Here is a 21,104-nt window from a genome sequence, read left to right as displayed (position 1 = left end):
GACAAAAAAACAATCAAGCAGTTGCCTTTTATGATGTTTCAGTTCTTTCTTGTGGTTTTAATCTATTAGTCACCACTTTGGCTTGGGCGTGGTTTATGGCGCAGCTTTCATGTGCTAGAGGCTTGGTACCGGTGTTGTGATGTGAAGAGGTAAAGGAATCTTTAAGAAGTGGGGGATGTTAGAAGGTAATGAGGCCGGTGCAGGCACCCTCAGAAGGGACACACATGCTCCCTGGGGGAAATGCTATTTCATTCTCACTGGCATTTCCTGGGGACAGTGATTGTTAGAGGACCCGGCCCCTCCCACGAATCATACCTATCTCCTACCCTTAGAGGCTCATTTTCTATTCCATGTCCTATTATAGCATGAACAATTTTTTTCAGGTAGCTTTATGTCTTGGTACTTTCAACCCCCAAACTGTAAGCCAAACTCAACTCCTTGAATCAGAATCAAACTCACATTTTGTTAGAATAACCCCAAATGACGCCAAATGACTAAGACATTCCCCAATAACCAAAGCTGGTCCTGGGTACTGAAGAGGAAGAACATATAAATTATCATATCCTAGAGGCAGAATCAAAGGCTCTCTCCCCATCCAGTCATGGTCTAATGCTACAATGCAGGCTTGTAAGATGTTGGTCATCTGTATAATTCCCAAACTGTAGGGAAAGAACTTGTGCCCCCAGAAACTGCTCCTTCTAGAATCCAACTTGTGTGACTTTCCACATGAAACTGACCTTATTTCCACACTGCAGCCCAACATGCCCAAGTGAGAACATTAGGACCAGGGCTGGCAGAGGATGGTCACACAAAAGTCACAGTACTAGAAACTTCTCCTGGCTGTGTCTGAAATGCCAGGGTGTTGTCCCCCATCAGGAGCTTCCATGAAAATATTATACAACCTCCTACAGGACCTTTGCGGCTGGGACAGGTTCTAAGAAAACACAGACTAGGCAAACACATGGTTGTAGGTTAAGAATAATAGTTTACCAAGAAGGATTCTGAAGGCTTATGGTATGGGGACTCAGGGCAGCAGCCAGGCTTGCTTTCACATCTGTGGTGCTTGGTATACTTGGTGGGGGAGTTCAGAGTCCTTACAGGTATTGACAGAATTGCATCTGGGGAGTTTCCTGTCCTCATTATCATTATTCCCGAAAGAGTTCAAGGGCCATCACTCTCCTCCTAAGTGTTCCTTCTCCCCTAATTTCTGTTCCCACAGCTGCTCAACTCCACCTCCTGACAACAAAAGGCAGCTTGTCAACTGTCTAAACTTTATTCCTTTTTCCTACCCTTGTGATGGAAGGGAGTGTCCACCACCAAGTGGCTCATAAGTGTCTTCTGGTTCAAGATCAATTGGTGTAATTCAAATCTCAACTATTCTCTTCCTTCAAGCGGATGCAAATGATCCAAGGGTGTGTTTGGGAGTCAAATTTGGAGAACTGTCTTTCTTAAGAATACCCAGCCTTAGCTTGGCTTCTTTCTCGCCAACTTTTCTTAGATTAGCCCATCTACCTTTTGCCTCTGGGCTTTTGTCTTTCCCTATTTATGTATTTCTTTCTTTATTCCTTACTCCATGGCTTGCTGTATATCTGGGTGACTGGCCCCTGAAGTCCTCCTCCCCTCTTTTTCTTGCATTTCGATCTCTTCTTCCCAGATTTCTCTTCCTATTTATTCCTTTGTCTGCCAGCCCCACCTATCACTTCTCCTGCCTTGCTATTGAATGTTCAACTCTTTATTAGGCCAATCAGGTGTTTTAGACAGGCAACATAACACAGCTTCACAGAGTTAAGCAAATGCAGCATAAAAGAATGCAGCACATCTTTGCATCGTTAAACAAATATTCCACAGCATAAACATGGGTAACTTATCTTCAACTATTATTCTTTAACAAATAGGTAGGGAGGTTTTCTCCTCCCCCTTACAGCTCAGAGTTAAAATTCCAAAAGGTAAGAGAAAAATGGGATGGGAATGGAAAGAACAGAACTGGGCACCGAGGTCTGCTCTGTAGCCCAGGGAATGTTAACTTCTTGCATCTGGTTTGTTTCGTTTTTGAATGGAGGATATTTTTTATGCTTCATAATAAGATCCATAAATTTAATAAAATAGTAAATGCAAAGCTGGTCCCTGTGGGTCCTGGGCTGAGAAGTTCTGTCCATGCCTTCTTCTAGGATCTTAGCCAGGAGACGCCATTTGGGGATATAAGTGATCTTAGGGTACTTTTTTATTTTTTAGTAATATTTGAAATACAGTCTATTTTTAAAAACAAAGTTGTAAATATTCAAGTCACACAATATCATACCTTAATGTACACGTCCTGATAATAAAATGAATGATGTAGAATAACTGATTCTCTCTCTCCCTCCCTCCCTCCCTCCCTCCCTCCCTCCCTCCCTCTCCTCCCCCATCTCCTTTCATAGCAAATCTGTGCAGATTGCAGTACTGGGTTACTGGGCACAGCTTGTGTCTCTGCCCTTCTTGTCCGCCATTGAAGATCTGGCCTAGTTATCAATGCCATAGCCCGAGAACTCCACAGAAGGAAGGAATAACTGGAAAATCGCGAGCTGAACTCCTGATGTGGTTCATTCTTGGTGAATCAGATTCATGGATATGTCAACTGTTCTAGAAATAAGGTCTGTACTGCCATCACATGTAACCCTCAAACCACAGGCCACCTCTGGGTGACTCAGACCTTCTGCAGGGTTGTGACTGCTGCCCTTGGGCAGGCTCTTTGCTCAATGAAAGGGTGAGCGCAAAGCCCTCAGCTCAAAATACCATTGGACGACAGAAAGTACCAGTTGCTTTTAGCTGCTTTCTAAATCTGGCCCTGGGCTTCTCTGGTTTCACTTAGGGACCCAGTGGTGCTCCAGCGCACACTTAATACTCGCTGTGTTGTGGGAGACCAGAGATGAACATGTGGGCAACCTCGCCAGAGCCAATGCAATGGCAACGTTGCCCCGCCGAGGTCACAACATCACCCTCAGCGGGCACTACAGTTACTCAGAAATTATAATCTTATTTTGAAATGATCAGTCTTTAGAAACATCTATGTGGAAGCGATTTAGCCTCGAGAAAGTCAAACAAATGTCACTGGTGATGGCATTGCCACAGGAAACCACGACTGGGTTGGCTCTGAACGGGCTGTCAGAGAAACCTCAGGGTGAGACCTGATCCGCTCTCAGTGGCAGCAGGCAAGAACTTGCTTTGGTAATGAATCCAGATGATTTCTCAGCAAGAATTTCTGCCTATCACATGATCATGCTCCTGATAAAGAGACCATGTGTTCTGGGAAAAATTAAAGAAATCAACCCTATCTGTAGGAGCAAAAAGCTGATAAAGTCTTTCTGGAAAAGCTTGGTGGCTGAGGTCACCCGAGTTCAATGTCATGTGTTACCTTGGCATTTGGAAAAATTCAAAGGTGCCCAGCCTAGCTGCAAATTCCTCTTAACCCCACTGCTTCACGTTTAACAGTCCCAACCAGCCAAGTCTCCTGAGCACAACTGCCAGGCGGTGCTCTCTCATGTTCCCTTGCTAGTCTGCAAAATTCTTCATGCAATTCAAATGCATCACTGAGGAGCAGAGTAGCTCCAGCCTCCCGCCTGCCCTCTCCAGTCCCACACCCTGCCCCCTTCAGTCTCTAAGCCTCATGCCTGCCTCCTTCAGCCTCTGCTGGTGTGTTCTTTTTCCTCGGGCACTCCATATGATTTGGGGTCTTACTTGATGCCCTACTCTCCCAGACAGTGTTTATACTTTCTAATCACCTGCAGTTGGAGCCATCTGTACAGTTTTAGGTTGTATTGCTTTGCGTAAGAACAGCCCCCATAGGGTCATATGTCTGAATCCTTGGGCCCCTGTTGGTGGAACAGCTTAGGAAGGATTAAGAGGTGCAGTCTGCTTGGGGGAAGTGTGTCACTGGGTGTGGGTTTTGGGGTCTCAAAGGACTTATTCTATTCTCACTATTCTCTCTGTCTCCTACCTAAGGATCAAGAAACTAAGACACGGGTATCATGTCTTTGCCCATCCCTACAACTCTAGGGTAGTAGCCTCTCATTTGCCAATGGGGTAAATAGGAAGTGATTAAAATAGCCACATGTATGAAGTTTTAAATCTACATAATGCTTAACTTAGAAATTTCTTTATTGACAAAATATTGTTTATAAATAGTCCCAGATACAAAAATAATGCCAGGAAGAAATAAAGCTTATTTATTGCAACATTATTTATATAAAAAATAGAAACGATGGAAATAACCACCCACAGAGGAAATTGTAAAATAAATTGCGTTAACTTACTGTGTTAATTAACTTTGTTAATTGTGTTGATTAACTTTGTTCATCTACAAAGCACCGTGTAACAGCTGAGAAGGCATGCAAGGACCCAGAGTGGCTACAGCAACACATATGGAATGTGATCCCTTGGTGTTTGCCAAGACACTATGCTCCACAGCTGTGCAGGAGTGTATGTATGCATGTCTCATTGACCAGAGGAGTTTTATTTGTGTGTATGCATATATACATATAGACATGTATTAGAAACAAAGGTATTGTCTAGACCAACAAGAAAACCAAGATTAGCTGTAAATAATAGTTTCTCCATGATAAATAAAAAAATCCTTGAATTGAAAGGTAAATTAAATTATGTATTTTCTATTCCTTTTCTCTCTTTAAAGCAACTAATGAGAAGTCAGATACAGAAAGTGGATCCGTCGGAAATGTCACCAGAATTCAGGCCACAACCCTGACATGGAGAACCGGCCACCCCAGCCCCACCACTCCGGGAACACAATCTGGGTGACTCACCACACTGATTCCGTCATTGAGCAGGGCCTCCCCAAAGATCATCATGTAAAGCTGCTCGTTCACGCGCGCCTCTTCGAAGACAGCCAGCACGGCCACAGGGTCCACCGCCGAGATCAGGCTACCGAACAGCAGGTTCTGCAGCAGGTTGATGTCGCCAAGGCCGAAGGATTTGATCTGGCAGATGAAGTAGAGGGAGAGACCAATGCCAAAGGCATTGATCAGGGCCCCCAGGCCTGCCCACCACAGGATGGAGCCGATGTTCTCAAAGAAGGGCCGCGTAGGCATGAAGTAGCCGCTCTCCAGCACGATGGGCGGAAGGAGATACAGGAAGTAAATGCTCGAATCCATGACCGGAGGCGATTTGTGGTGGGTGCCAAAGATAATGCCACCCACCAGCGCGCCCACGATGATGAGGAGGCAGCTCTCTGGCATGAGGTGGGGCAGCTTGTGGTAAAGGTGGAAACCTGAACACACAGAAGACTGGACATTAATCTTTTCCCATGAACCAGGCTACATGGAGAGTCAGTAGGGTGGGGTGGTGCATAAGCGGCTGGCGGCTCCGAGGCGGGCATCGCCTCTGCTGCAGGAACTTGGGAGTGTCACCTAGATTGTGTACTAACATCACTACCACCAGTCAAAGCCTGCGGTCCCGCTGCTTCCCTGCCTCCTGCTTCTTATAAGGGTACCAAAAGACTCACGAGGGGAAAGGGGGGAAGTGGGTGTGGAAAGCATACACGCATACGTCACCCAGTGCCTAGCTCACGTGGAATCTGACCAGCTCCGAGATCTCTTCTTATCCCATGCTTACTCCACAGCACAGAAATAAAACTTCTGTATTTGTCTCCCCTTCTTAACTTAATAATGTTGCCAACTGGACCCATGGCAGAAAGAAAATAGGGTCACATTCTTATGAATGACCCTTGTCGGTTTTATCAATTACGTGGTCAACCCAGATTTCCTCTGTCACTATTCTCATCTGTCCCTAAAGTCCATCCCTTCCTCTCCATTTCTACCTCCGGAGCCTTTATTTAGGTCCTTATATTTCTCAGGCTATTGGTTGCATAGCTTTTCTATAGTTTGGATCTTAAACGTCCCTCCAAAATCTATGAATCTACTCATGTCAAAGGGTCTGCTGTAAGACAGATAAAACATTTACTGACAACACCATTGTGCCTGTGACGTCACAGTAACTGTGCTTTCTGGCCTAAGACATGCCCAATATCAAGACAGCCAACATTCTAGCATGGTGGGGGAAGGGACACACTAGACCCGTTTCTAGCTGAGGAGCTATCAAGAGTCAATGGCTTCTCAAAGGGACAAAGTCAGTTTTCTTTAGGGGTGTGGTCCCTGGTGGGTTGACCACGCTCCAGTAGGTGACCCCAGACCTATGCACTAGTTGGACTTCATGGGTCATTAAAAAAAAATTAAAGGGGTGCATGAATCCGGGAAGCATTCTTGGGGTATCCAGAAAGAGTTGGGAGAGGTGAGTGGGGGTGAATATGATCCAAATGCTATACATGCATGTAGGAAATACTAAAAAAAATAGCTAAAATGGAAATATTATAATTATCAATTCTGATGTCACTTTGTATAAATATACACTAAAGAGGCATGGTTAAAGATATTTCAGAAATTATGGTAAATTTTTTTCTAATCCGAAGCCAAAATGCATTTAAATTTTATTTTATATATAGAATTCCTGTTAGCAACTCAAACGGCAATTTTAAAGTCAAGCATCCAAACACAGTACAAAGCCAGAGGAATTTAACATGTTTAGAGATGATGGTAGAAAAATATCAGAGGTGTTTATTTTCTATACTACACCATGGCGTTTCTACACGTTCAGAAACTCTCATGTGTAATTAAGGCACAACACCGTGGTTCACAGTGTACAGCAGTCTCAAGTAAGAACCAAGCATTGGAGGCAGTGGTCTTTGTGTGAGCAGTTGTGCACACACTGCATGCTCACAACCAAGGCTGCATGGAGACCTCGTGATGCAACGTGATCAAGCACACACAAAAACACCCTGATCTCATTACACACTTGATTTCTGGATTGTCAGCCAGTTCTTCAGAAACCTTTTTCTGTTATTGTTGCTACTAAGTTTTTCATGACCCTGCATTCCAGTGTACAACCATGTGTGAGGTTGGAAGCCACGGTTTAAGAAGCCATGGTCTCTGACCCTGTGTATCTTACTGTCTCAGTATCTTACTGTCTCAGTTCCACCTAAGATGTGGAAGGCATTCAGAGCACCGTATGGATTGTGAACTAGTGCCATTTAAGCACTCTTCTGTAAAGAAAAACATACTATTGACTTTATTGAGGTAGAAAATCAAAGATGTGAATTATACTACATCTCCCACTGTTGGCAAAGTTTTAATGGTAAGACACAAATAAATAAGAAGACAGAAATAATATGACCTATGAGACTTTAGTAATATGTACATAAATATTCTATAAATACAAAGACATCAGAAATCAGCCACACCCCCTGCCCCAAGCGACTCCATCCTTCAATACAGCCAATCAAAATCCTTTGCCAGCAGGCTCCTTTTCTGTCTTGTTGCTGTTTTCCCTGTTTAAATTGTCCTTTTCCTTTGTCTTTGGGTCCTGCTCAGAATTCGAGGCTAAGTCTTTCCAACTCCCCACGAGAGGAATTAATATGTCTTCCTCAAAAATTAATATGTCTTATCAAAACAATTTATCTCTCCAATGCTTGTTTAGTAACAGTGATCCTTATCTCTTACTTTTGTGCATGACTTATCTGTACTAGTGTGCAAATTCCCCCAAACTTCAGGAAATGATTTACATCATTATATTGCTTAACAGTTTACATCATTACAGGGCTTAACAAATATCAACAGCTAAGTCTGTGTAATAGCTGGGTCTCAAAGTATTTGAATGAATGAATGAATGAATGAGTGAATGAGTGAATGAATGAATGAATGAATGGGCTAAATGGTCATCAGAGATGCTTTCATATGGAAGGAACTGGGTGCCTTGGGAAATGGCTGAGATATCCACAGTTGTGTAATAGAATGAGAAGTGTTTTAAGTGAGTGGAGGGAGCCTCAAGACAAAAACAGAGAAAAAGAAAGAAAGAAAGAAAGAAAGGAGAGAAAGAAAGAGAGAAAGAAAGAAAGAAAGAAAGAAAGAAAGAGAGAAAGAAAGAAAGAAAGAAAGAAAGAAGGAAGGAAGGAAGGAAAGAAAGAAAGAAAGAAAGAAAGAAAGAAAGAAAGAAAGGTAGAAAAAGAATAAAAGTGTCCTAACAGACACTTTGCTCCCTCATTGAGAGATGTCACCTGGCTTCAACAAGGTATCAATTAGTAAGATTATTAGGGAAAGCTGGAAGATGGTTTTGTGCCGTCTAACAGAGAGCTTGGCTTTTAAATTACCTAAGGTAGATTTCTTTTCAGAGGCTTTGGAGAACCAGGGAATGTCTCCTTGGGGACATTTTATGTTTAGCTTTATAAAAAGAAGATGTGGGTTTTCCTCAGAATTGCTTTGAACTGCTCCAAGATATATATGCATATGAGAGTATGGGTGTGTGTGTGTGTGTGTGCACATGTGTGTACAAATATATGTGTCTGTGTGTGTATGTATGTACGTATGTATACAGGTTGATAAAGTGGAGCAAAATTATCACCAAAGGATGTGACTCATACGCTCAGGTCTCACTGGTGTCCAGACCAGTTCAGGGCCTTCTAAAGCCTGGGTTCTCGGGTTTCCAATCACATTTTTGGCCTTCTTATTTTCTTCTTCACCCTCCTTATTTTTATCTCTCAATTAGTGTTTATTTTAATCAAACTTAACTTCTAATTTATGCCATAGGAATGGAAGAGCCTGTGTGTTTTCTCAGGACCTACGTTTTACCATTCTGGCTCCTGGTTCTCCAAGTGCATCTACCTGCCTCAAGGCAAAATGAGCTTGCACAGCTGTGGCAGAAACAGGCCACATGCTTGTCACATTGCAATAGGAAGTGCTTAAAGCATTTTACACTTTACATCACGTGTTCCCCTTGGGGAAGGAGAGCAGGTTTCCCAAAGTCAGTCACTTTCCATCTTGATAACCCCAGTGCTTGAACAGAAGTGAGAAGAAACACTCAAGTCCTGGGAAATGGAAGACAACCTTCAATGCTGTTCTTCCCAGTAGTTCCAGGACCGGTTCCGTAATATTCCAAGAAGTGTGATGGAACTAAGCGATAACTCACAAAGTCAGAAGTGACTTGAATTGTCTTTGTTCTATAAGACGTGTTTATAGTTTTATAGCTGGCTATTTAAAAGGAATGGGGAGCATTTAGCTATTTTCCTGTCAAATTGCTGACCAGTGAGTTCTCGGTTAACCCCTTAAGGTCCAACCCATTTGTTTCCAGGTATTGCATGGGTACTCTGCAAATGTGCCTGAATGATTCAGAAATAATACACGATGGTGAGAATGAGGCTGAAAATTATGTTATTATTCATAATCTATAATCTGAATACTCATAGGCATTCCTTAGATGTTAAAGTCTAGAAACCATCATAATTAGCATCATCTTTACTAATATTACTATTTATCTCTCATAAACAAGTCATTATAGTATATAGAAGGTCAGGGCCAGTATTTGGCACATAGCATATATTTAATAAATAATGCATCTTTTCAGTTCCCAAATGCTTATGGCATATAAACTTATCTAGATTCCTGAAGACTAACAGTTATAAACTTATTCTTGAGTAAGTATGTTCCAACTGAAAATCTACAGTAATTTTCCTTTCTAAAATCCTACTGAATACTTCTATTAGGAAAGTCAGTAACATTTAACTGAGAGTCCCCTGAACAACAGTGTCTCCCACAGTCTCTTCGTACTTCCTGATAGTAAATTTGGGGCATATGCAACATGCCCAAATAACAAAAAAACCCTTATGCAAATGTACAAATGCCAATAAATTGGGCCCTCCTCTGCTTCTAGATGTCTAGCAGTAGATAAAGGAGCCAGCGAGTCAGCAATAGATCTGTGTTCTAAGGACCCTTAGAGCTCCAGCTGTTGCCAGCTGTTGCAAGCAGAGGGAGGGAAGCTGTGGGAGAGGGACAAGGGAGACAAATAATACTCCCCATTGTTTACAAATGGCACAAAAGTATCAAGGGAGACAACTTTGAAAATTCCCATTATCCATCCGGCCAGATGAAAGGTGCCAGACCCGGCTCTGGCTTGAGCACAGTATCACCTAGAGAGCCAGTTTTGCTCTCACACTCATTCAAAGTGATGGGCGCTTGGCGTAAGCTCACCATTCAGCAAACTGCAGGAAATTTCTCCTAACCGGCCCTTTCTGCTCCATTTTAAACTTGCATAGCTTAAGAGACATAGATTTGAAAGAGATACCAAGTAGTCCTGAGCCCGTAGCCCACAGGAAAGAAGGAGTTACAGAGATAGACAGGAGCCTGTAAATATTAACTACAGACTTCACATGGCTCAACCTACATCTCACATCTGTCATATATATGCATGTATATGTACGCATGTACGTTTATATATGTATGTATATGGAAATAAAAATGTTTGAAAGATTCTACATCAACAAAACAATCTGTGCGCCCAAACTATCAACAGTTTATCATAGAGGAGGCAAAGGTGATGATACATGCAGTAACTGGCATAAGTATATGGATTTTCCACTTTGGAGTAAGTGGTTTTAAGGAGAGAGCGGTGCACATTGGTCGTAGAACATGAACCACTACTGTGGCTTCTGAAGGAAGAACACTTGACTAGAGCTCAGCGGATTCACTGAAGCTCCCCATGCACAAAGGAAAGCAGGGCGGCTGGCAGCTCCATCTGAGTTAGGAGGCAAGCCATACTTTACTGGCAGATATTGGCTCATATACCCCGCACCCCATTGCTAGGGTGTTAAGAATTGCCTGTGGTTATTTTTCTCCTTGTTTCCTGTCACTTCGCAAGAAACATGAGTCTGTTGGAAAGAATAAATAACCAAAGCTATTGACAAATTACAGCACATGGCTAGGAATGAAGTAAGATCGTGTTACATAAAGAAATATTATTCAATCTCTGGCACTGCCCAAGCTCTATACACGTTACATTTTATATTCTTTTAAACATGGAGCATTAGATTTTTATATGACAGATAAGTCACATGACTGTGTTCTTGGATTACAAAAACAAAACAATGAATAGTGTAGGCATATGCATTTAAATTTCAAACGCAATTCTGAAGCATTAAACAGCCACGACTTTCTCCTGATTTCAGGAAATAGGATTTTAATGCGCTACAAGCAATGGTTAATATCTGCTTGACCCGTTGGTTGTCTATAAGAGATTTTCATATGGGATAAGAAGTAATCCCCCTTAAACATATATTTGAGGACTTACCGATCTTTGCAAGAGATGCAAGCAATATCCAGAGGGTGACCTCATAGGGAATTTGAACATAGTCGTAATCCAGTTCAAACACAGATATTCTTTCATCGGGGTCTGAGCTGGAAGCAGCAAACCGAGCATCAGGTGCCTGCTGGGCAGTGGAGTTGGAGGACTCATTCACATACGAGGATGCTTCGGAATATGCAAGGACCATCAGCCATAGCAACCAGTTCCAAGAACGAAAAGCCACATGCCTTGCGAGACCCATTCCTGTGGGTTTCTTCCTACACACCTGGGGCCTGATGTATGCCATGCATCTGAGGCGGGGTGGGTTTCCAGTTTCGTTACCTGAGTGAGAGACAATATATGTGCAATCCAGAAATCATTCCGCAACGAGTCCAGTGTGATGATTCTGCAGGTACATGCTTCCAGATCTTCTTAAAATCTGCCGTTGTTCGGGCAGCTCAGATTCTCCAGCAGATGTAGGCTTCCAGTGAGCTCTACCTGCAGGACCTTCATCCGACTGTAAACTGAAGAGAAATCTATGAAGAGAAATTTCTCTTCATTCGGAGCTGTTTCCTCACTCACTGAACACCGGCTTCATCTCGTGAGTGTAAATTGGAAAGGACGCTCATTCGGTGAACCACTGAAGTCCTTAATAAGGAAGGGAATCTTTCCTGCCCTGCTGGATCCCAGGAAGGAGTCACCTGTAGTGTACCTGGTCCTCCACACCTCCCTCTTCGGTTTCACCTGTTTGGAACCGGTCAAAGCTGCAGGTAGCCCTTGAACCACTCCTAATTATTTGCTTTGATTTGACTTTTGTAATGAAATGCTTGCTCTGAAGATTCTTCGCAGGCTACGCTACTGACACCTAGTGGGCACCTGCAACATGGCACCCTTTGCGAGTTGATAATGACAAGTTGCTAAAAACGCAGTTAGCATCCAAACCAAGGCTCTTTTTGGAAGATGAAGGGCTGCTAATAAGTATGCCAAGCCATGAGGAGGAAACAGGACTGTCCTGGAAGACATATCGGACGGTCTTCATAGACAAAGGAGGCGGAGGCAAGGCAAGGACTAGACTCTCATGAACGCTGGATTTCTTGGCCAGTTATAAATGAAAGAAACAAGGCTCCCTCTCTTTATACACTTCACAGACAGTTTCTGCAAAGGACAGAAACCAAAGAAGAAGTAGGATGAGTGTGTCTGAAAACCCAGTTGTGAAATGCCCAAACCTGTAGTTAACCATTTTGTTATTGTGGTCTATCTGTACAAAAGAACCGTCGGCATGGACTGCCTGCCTATGGAGTTCCGAGTGGGTTTTGTCAAAGGTTCTTTATCTGAACGTGGCTAATTGTATCCATTCCATGAAGTATATAGAACAGTAAATAAGACAGATAAGAAGAAAAACTTGGAAAAAGCCAAACTTTCCCGCAGATTTAATACGTAATTTCCTAATGACGACAGAAGCGAGGATGGTGTAACAAACAGTCTGTGCTTAGGGCCTTGGTGTGTGTCACGCTGCGTCTTACCGTGTCACGCTGCGTCTTACCGTGTCACGCTGCGTCTTACCGTGTCACCATTCCTGCCATGTCAAGTGTACCTTACAGAGCCACCCTCTGACTTCATTTACAAACGGGAATTCTTTAAGACAGACGATGGAAATAACGGAGTAAAAGAGGAGATAGCACACTAACTGCCCAGGCAGAAAAGTGGGTTCATTTTACAAATCGCCCCTAAGGAGGCTTTGATGTAACAAACGTCGCTGGAAGTAGAGAAGGTGTCTTAGAGAAACGAAAGGCTCAGTCATTCAAGAAGACGTTTAACAATTTGAAGCATGGATTTGCAAAGTAAGATTAACTTTGGGAAGAAAAGAATGGATTGAGTTCAGCATCATTTCGTATGATAGGATGAAGGTCAGAGTGATATAGATCGTTTCAATAGACAAAAAAAAAGTATGAGACCAAGCCAACACGTTTGCGTTTTTAAAACTGACACCAAAACGGGAATAGAGGGAGATGCCTTGAAATGAGAGCACCCACAGGCAGCCACGTGCTCCTTAGCCAAAAAACTAACGGCTTTGCCCCGATCGTACTGCACTGCCATGCAGGCTCTATCCAGAGGCATTAAACCATAAAGAAAGGGGTACCCGGGTTGATTTGAGAAACTAAAATTATTTCTACGTGCATATGACACAATCCGTTTTAATGGAAAATCATGAATCATTGACTAAAACTCTGTGAGACCTATTTAAGGAGCTTGTGACCAGAATTGGCAGAACCAGTTCCTGGACCCTGGCGGCCCTGAGGAGCTAGGCTCAGACACCTGTCCTCACTATGCCAATTAGATACGCAACACCGAAAGCAGAAAAAGGAGAGTAAATCAACTTGGCCATGTTGGGGTAAGGGACAAAGAGGTCCAGTGATCCCCCGCCACCACGTCTATCTTCTGGGTCCTGACATGATGTTGGGTTTTAGCAGAGGCCAAGAGGGGTTCATCACTAAGCAGTCCCATCAGGGTAGTCTTTGCCCATAATTGACCTGTCACCTGTCACCTGAAGATGGCCTGACGTGTGAAATCTCTTTTCCTGGAAACAAGTTCCTTCTCTGCCTGGCACCAGGCTTTTGGTTTTGGTTTTTTTTTTTTTTTTCCAGTTTGAGCTTTCTGGAAAAATTCCAATTACTGATAGCCAAGGAAACAGGCACAACTGCCTCTTAAGAATACCCTCACGCCTGTCTCCAAACGTACTTCTTAGAGAGCCAGTGTCCAATATCTTCTAATTATTTATTCTAAGGTGTGGTTTGGAGTTCACATTGTTAGGTCATATGGAACTCTCCAAGCTTAGGGCAGCTAATCATCATACAACTGGGAACACGTGAACAGAGGCTTGGGAAAGCTTCACAGCACCCAGAATTTTAACCTGAGGAACCTCAGAGTGTCCTCCTGCTCAATAGACTATAACTATAAACTACATGATAACTAGACTATAAATTCTTCAGCTCCATCAAAGACTCCAGAAGGATATAATATTACCTAAGTAAGCCAAAGTGCATTGTAAGCAACTTCCAAAACTCTAGAATTGACAGAGATATCTCGCTGCCTGTACAGTCATCTAAAGTTCTTCTGTAACATTGGGGCACCCATCTTCAGCCTACAGGCCCACAATATCCAGCAAATTTTTCCACGAAGCTGGAAATTTCAAAGACAGTTTTGCCTATATCGGCAGTTTTCAGTCACTTTTTTCTGTGTCCTGCAGAGTGTCTGGCAGACTCTTATGTGTAGCAGGAACCCTGAAGGACCATGTCTCCTTTAGGCAAGTTCAGCAGTCATTTCTCTGTGGGTCCTGCATGTCCAGTTTTTACAGCATACCATGAAGCAGACCAGACAAGAGCAGTTTCTTGCCCAGTTGGCTAACAAACTCCATGAGGAGCCTCTTTGATGGCCATCATCCTCTTAAAGTAATTAGTGCTTCCAGGAGCAGATGTGTCTCATTGTCATGAAAAGTCCTAAGTTCTTAAACATTTAAATACAATATTCTATAGTCTTTGAAAGGTTTGAAAAATCCCTATACATCTAAAATACATTTCTGAACATCTAAAAAAATCTAACTAACATGACTACAAGCTTGACTATTATAGATGATAATCTATTAATTTATATTTCTTAATTATACATTATATTTTTAAATGAGCTGTACAAACACAATACCTTAATCAAGAGCAGAAATATACATATAACAAAATTGACCTTAAATTTGTATAATTAGCTAATATCCACACCAATGCAAAGTATTGATTTCTATATCATATCCCCCTTTAAATGTAAACAAACATTTATAAATAATTATTTATGGAATTTGGATGTAGCTCTCTCCAAACTGCTTCCTGCTTTTTGTTAAGCAAAGTAATTTGGGGGGGGGGGGATTGTTCATGGCAACCTTTTAGGAAATTTTGGTCCATCAAATAGTATTAGTCTGGAAGCAATCCACAGGTTCTCATCCTCTGTGGAAACAAAAGAAGAACCTCTTTTCCTCAGTAACATATCCTTAGATCCATATTTTGAAATCAAGATATCTTTAAAGTATATATGTTGTTTAGTTTAGCAATCCCAAAACACAATAATATACATAATCCAGACTCTCTGTGAATTTTCCATCTTTACATGGCTTGTTTTTCTTTACTAATTTTTTATCTATGACTGTACTATGTGTTTTTAAAGACTTTAGCTTAAACCATTTACTTATTTTTATAACTGTCTATATTTTTTTCTTCTCTCTTCTAAGCCTATATACATTTATCCAACACTGTGACCCATTCAGAGGTCTTTTTTTAAAATCTGGATTTGTCTTTATTGCATATCTGTAATTATTTTCTGACCAGAAGTGCTTCTTAAAATGCTAAGCCCTTCTTCTGAACTTAAGCAGCACCATTGCTAGGGAAAATACAGCACTGCCTGCTTGCCCCACCCAGTCCAGCACTGCAGAGCTGTTCACTGCCTCTGAGAGCTGTGTTCATAGCCCCATATTTAGGCACACAGCTCATCTATTTTGCCATTAAGCAAGTTGTAGCACTCTGTTCACAAACCCCATTTAAATGCTCCATAGCTGGACTTCCAGGAAGAGTCAGCGTTTTTGCTGGCAGTACAGCCCAGAAAGCCAACATTTCAAAATGGCAGCATTTTTTTCTGCTACCATTGAATCAGGAAAACCTCTCTTAAAGGAGCCATGCCTCTGCTTGCTTCTAGCAAACAGAGCCCACCCAGGAAAATGCTGCTACCAAACCATGCTTAACTCTGTTCTTTTGTGTCTAGGATTCCTTTTAAAGCTTTCTTGGGTTTTAAAGTAGATTTTAATCAACCATGTTGGCACTAATTTGTTATAAGGAGAGGAGGCTGTTTGTTGGTTCCTGGCTGCCCAGACACCCAAAATAACCACCCAGAAACTGTATTAATTAAAACACTGCTTGGCCCATTTGCTCTAGCTTCTTATTGGCTAACTCTTACATATTAATTTAACCTATTTCTAGTAATCTGTGTATTGCCATAAGGCTGTGGCTTACTGGGTAAAGTTCCAGCATCTGTGTCTGGCAGGGCTACATGACTTCTCTCTGACTCCACCCTTCTTTCTCCCAGCATTCAGTTTAGTTTTCCCCACCTACCTAAGTTCTGCCTTATCACAGGCCAAAGCAGTTTCTTTATTCACCAACGGTATTCACAGCATACAGAATGGAATCCCATATCAAGAGTGCTGTCCTTTCTTATTTAAAATGAACAGCTTTATCTGTTGAGGTCAGACTCCAATCTCTTTCTACCTTCTGTTCTATACAGTGCTTCAGAAATCTACCAGAAGATTTATATAATACAAGAGGCATAAATACATATAAAAGAGCTGGCAACAATTAGAAACTACCAGAATTAGAATTACCAGAAAGTTTAGGAAATCCTATCTGGGTTGCCATATGTTACCAAGGAAATTGTGGCTCTCTGGGTTCTTAGTCACATTAATAAGAAAATTTAAGAAAAGATTCAGAAGGAAGTTTGAGAAAAAATTGGTAAACGTTCAAGAGAAAATCAGTAGGGAAGTTAAGCTGGAAATCTTGGCAGCTGCCCAGAAAAAGAGAGTTGGAGAAGACAGATAGAGAAGCCATGCTTTTGAGTAGGGCTTGCATGTTCAGCGATGGAGGTTTAGCAGCTAGCCCCAGCCTGGATAAGCAGGTAAAATGGAAAGGGCTGGGAGTTTCTTCTTAGAAAGAACGAGGAAGCCTGGTGTTTGGCTACTAACTATCTCTAGAACTGAAAGAGTACATTGTATCATGGCAGTGATCATTATTCCTCTCATCTCTTCAGTGTGGCTTCTGGTGAATTAGCCTTTCTGAGAAAGGGTCCATGGTGTGGGATTAATACTCCCAGATAGATTAACATTTTACAATCACATCTATTAATTACTTTACTTATTTATGTATTTCACATGGTGTAGAGTGGTGATTGTATGTATATGCCACTGGACACATGTGGAGGGCAGAGGGAAACCCTTTGGAGTCTGTCCTCAGTTTTTACCACACAGGACCATACTCACGTCTTCACGCTTGGAGACAAGTACCATTAATTACCGAGTCTATCCCAAAATTAGCTTTTAAGGGAGGAGACAATGAAAATGGTATGTCATATCTCAACTCAGGGCCAGAGGCAGATTTCATTGTTTTGAACAGGAGCAATAGTTTTGTCTCGCTAGGCTTCAACAGAGACCCGATGTCCTTCAAAACCATGGTACCATCCTTCCTACTGAAGAGGTAACTCTAACATCATTTAGGAGGTTGAAACTGGAAGATAGATCTAACCCATTTCCACCATGAAAATCCAGACCTCTAGTTCCTAAGTTATTCCCAAGATCATCTCAAATAGCAAGATTGCTCAAATGGTAGGTTTTGCGTCTTCATGAGACTGGTGTGTGTGTGTATGTGTGTGTGTGTGTGTGTGTGTGTGTGTGTGAATGTGTGTGTGTGTGTGTGTGTGTGTGTAAAATCACACACATGTGGATGTGTTCAAGAGTATGCAGGGGGAGTTAAGGCGTGAGATACCCAAGGAAACCAGAAGGCATCAGATCCCCTGGAGCTACAGTTGCAGGTAACAGAGAGGGGGCCTGGGACCAGAGCTCAGGTCTTCTGCAATAACAATATGTATTTTCTGACACTGCCCCCCCCACATTTCAAATTAGGCATGTCCGTAATTGTAATTTATTATACAGAAGACTCAAAACACAAAAGTAAGCATGAAGTGGGAGGAAGAATCACCCCTTAATAAGATGAAGTACTTTTTCTTTGCAACATCTCACCCTGGGATTATGGACCTGCCTTGAAACTCTGTTTGTCCTCTCAAGCCTTGTTGTTTTTTGTTTGTGTGTTCTTGTTTGCTTATTTTAGGGTTTTCAAGACATGGTTTCTCTATAGCTCTGGTTGTCTTGGAATGTGCTCTATAGATGAGCTTGTCTTTGAATTTAGAGACTCACTACCTCTCTTTCCCAAGTGCTTGCATTAAAGGCATGTGTTGTCGCCTTGACTTCTCAAGTCTTAACTCAAAATGACATTTTTTTTTCTTTTTCTTCTTTTCTATTTCTTCAGATGTTGGCCAAAGCCTGCATCTTCTTTCTCTGTAACTGGGGCATATTTACTCATTGTCGGAAGCTACCTCCTTTCTTCCCATGTGGCTGCTTGCTGAACTGTCATGTCTGGGAAAACCAAGACTTTCCTTGATCTTTTTCCACATCTCCCTTCCCAACAAGATGGAGATTTCCACCAGCCTGTCTGGTGGTTTTTCCTTGAAAATCTAATAAAATTGTTCCTGAGCTTTTTTCCTGAGTCTGTTCTTAAGTCCTTTTATTAATGAGACTAAGAACCCTGGGACAGGACCTCAGTGTCCCTGGTAATGCACAGCACCCCAGATGGGACTTACTGCTAATAACAGCATTATAAGTGATAGATTTTTGATGAGCTTGTAGCCACCCGGGCAGACATGCAAATGTTATAAGATGCTGGGAACCCTCCCTTTGAATATCAGAGGACTGGAACAATGCTGCACCAAGAAATTAGAATTTCCAATGGTAATAGGAATCCAAATGGCTCAGAACTCTGAAAGGCAAAGCTGGTCATCAAAACCATCAAGATGGTTCATAAAGAAACTAAGCAGGGATCCAAACCAAAAGAAATGCAAAGCCTGAGGTGCATCAGTTGCGGAGTAATTTACCATGGGTCTCTGTCAAGAGTCAAAAACAAAATCTCTGCTCCATTAGATAGAGGCATAGTCGGCTATGCCTCTATCTAAAGAGGGGAAAGGAATAGAGCATTCTAGTCAGTGCATGAGCCGGTCACTCTTTCCTCTCATTGTCAGCTTCTAAGTGTCTGACAACCAAAAAGTGTCTTTTACCTTGATAATGAACAGGGCTACTTTTCTCCCTCCCTCCCTCCCTCCCTCCCTCCCTCCCTCTCTCTCTCTCTCCCTCCCTCTCTCCCTCCCTCTCTCTCTCTCTGTCTCTCTCCCTTCCTCCCTCCTTCCCTCTCTCTCTCTCTCTCTCTCTCTCTCTCTCTCTCTCTCTCTCTCTCTCTCTCTCTCTCTCTCTCTCTCTCTCTCTCTCTCTCTCTCTCTGATGTTAAGTCCTGTAACAACATGAGAGTACAGTCCATCACGGTGGGCAAATGGAAGCTGCCTCCCTGTGCCTTCTATCAGAGGAAAGGGGTAAATGGTGATGCTCAGATCTTTCTTCTCTTCCCTTCTGCACCCAATAAGGAACCAAGACCATGGGACAAAACCTTTTCCATTCAGACTGGATTTTCTCTTCATTCCTTCTCTCAACAGCTCTGGGAAACACCCTCATAGACACATCCAGAATTGTGTCTCCTAGGTGATTCTAAAGTCCAGTTAAACTGACAAGAAGGACTGACTGACTTGAAGGAGAGTTTTTTTAAAAAATCATATACATAACAGATAAATAAAATATCTATCTGAACCTTAATTCTGCACTAAGCTTTGCAATTGCCTGGAGTTTATGATCTTATCATAAGAAGACAAATCTGTTGGTGGCAAAAGCCTGCCCTTTTCTGACCCCATTTGGAGCCAGTCTTAAGAATCCTTGTGATCCTTGCCATATGCTCTTGGAAACTGGTCTACACGTGGGGTCCAGTGGTAAAGAAGGAATAGCCTGACTTCCCTGCCTGCTAGATACCTTATAATTTAGGTTACCATATCCTGCCTACTCTCATGGGACTAATTGAAGGTGGTATACTATGTAGGGCAATCTCACATCCTTCAGGGTTCAACTGTACAGTGACAAGCAGTGATTTGGAGGGGAGAGCCTTTTTTATTTTCTTAACCTTTAGACCCAGTGGTAAGTTTTGTTTCAGAGACACTTTGAAGGAAAAATGAGCAAACCTCACATAATTTTCTTCATGTCCATGTGATGAATTTGAAAGGCATGTCTCTCCTAAACCAGCTTTCAACAAAATCATCAACACCCCTTTCCGCCTCACCACAGAGTGTAGTCATAAGTGGCTTTGCCAGAACAAATTTGAGCAGCGTTTATGGGGGTCTCATCATTGGATGTTTGCCCCCATCTCGTGTCTTTGGCGAAGCTGGAATTTCTGTTCTTTTTTAGGAAGAAAGGGGGGATGGAGCCGTGATAGAAAACTGGTTGGCTCTGTCCAAATGATTTGCTTCCTGAGTCCTCAGCTAGCAATTAGACTGTGTGGCCTTGGGTCAACTTCTGGTGTATCATCTCCCTAAATTAAAACTCTTCATCCCAAACTGGAGAGGAGACAATAGCTTTGACCTTGCCTTCAGGACAGAAAAGCTGAACTCTGTCCCTGTCTTCCAAAGTCAGACCTCCACAGCTCAGAGAGAAATGGATCTGGTGATGGGTGTAACCAACTCCAGAAACACTCCAGCATGAAGAGAAAAGGACCACCCCAGGGGGGTAGGATGGACAGGAATGCGAGCCTGGGAAAGAGCACCACTCCACACCAGGGTTAATATCACGTTCTTACAAGTCTCCAGAGTGCTTGGTATTTTGCAAGGAGAAACTTGAAGCTATGTGATATTAGGCACGTTTTCAACCTCTCTCTAGTCTTGGTTGCATTTTGATGATTGATGATGATGATGATGATGATGATGATGATGTCATCTGTCCTAAAGATAGACTGAAGATAAGTTCCATAACAGGATGTGGGAAAACCTTGGTCCACAATAGGTATCACACAATCATCATATTCATTGTCAAACAAATGCCATATAGGTAGACATATTACATTCCTTCATATCACCACACTGATAAGTTATTACAAGTAATAAGTTACCCTCGGTGCAACTGAAATTTCTTGGAAAGATGAAATAAAACACCAAGTAAAATGCTTTCAAGTGCAGCCTGTGCCCTTGCTCTTCCCACTCACATCGTTGCCAGTCACCCTCACTCAGAC

The 21,104-nt window shown here is 42.3% G+C and overlaps 1 protein-coding gene across 1 annotated transcript in view; it reads right to left on the bottom strand.

The window, feature by feature from the left end:
• The window catches only part of Slc9a4 (solute carrier family 9 member A4), a 48,494-nt gene extending 37,078 nt beyond the window's left edge, over positions 1–11,416 (bottom strand). Inside the window, exons 1-2 of the mRNA XM_038343829.1 lie at positions 11,161–11,416; positions 4,797–5,260 (exon numbers count right to left, since the gene is read on the bottom strand). Of these exons, the coding sequence (XP_038199757.1) occupies positions 4,797–5,260; positions 11,161–11,416 (720 nt within the window). The remainder of the gene's footprint in view (positions 1–4,796; positions 5,261–11,160) is intronic.
• Between the last annotated feature and the right edge of the window lie 9,688 nt (positions 11,417–21,104).

Source organism: Arvicola amphibius, chromosome 9, assembly GCF_903992535.2.
Source record: "Arvicola amphibius chromosome 9, mArvAmp1.2, whole genome shotgun sequence".
NCBI lineage: Eukaryota > Metazoa > Chordata > Mammalia > Rodentia > Cricetidae > Arvicola > Arvicola amphibius.
Note: the sequence above shows the minus strand (reverse complement) of the source record. Positions and strands in the feature narration are given on the sequence as shown.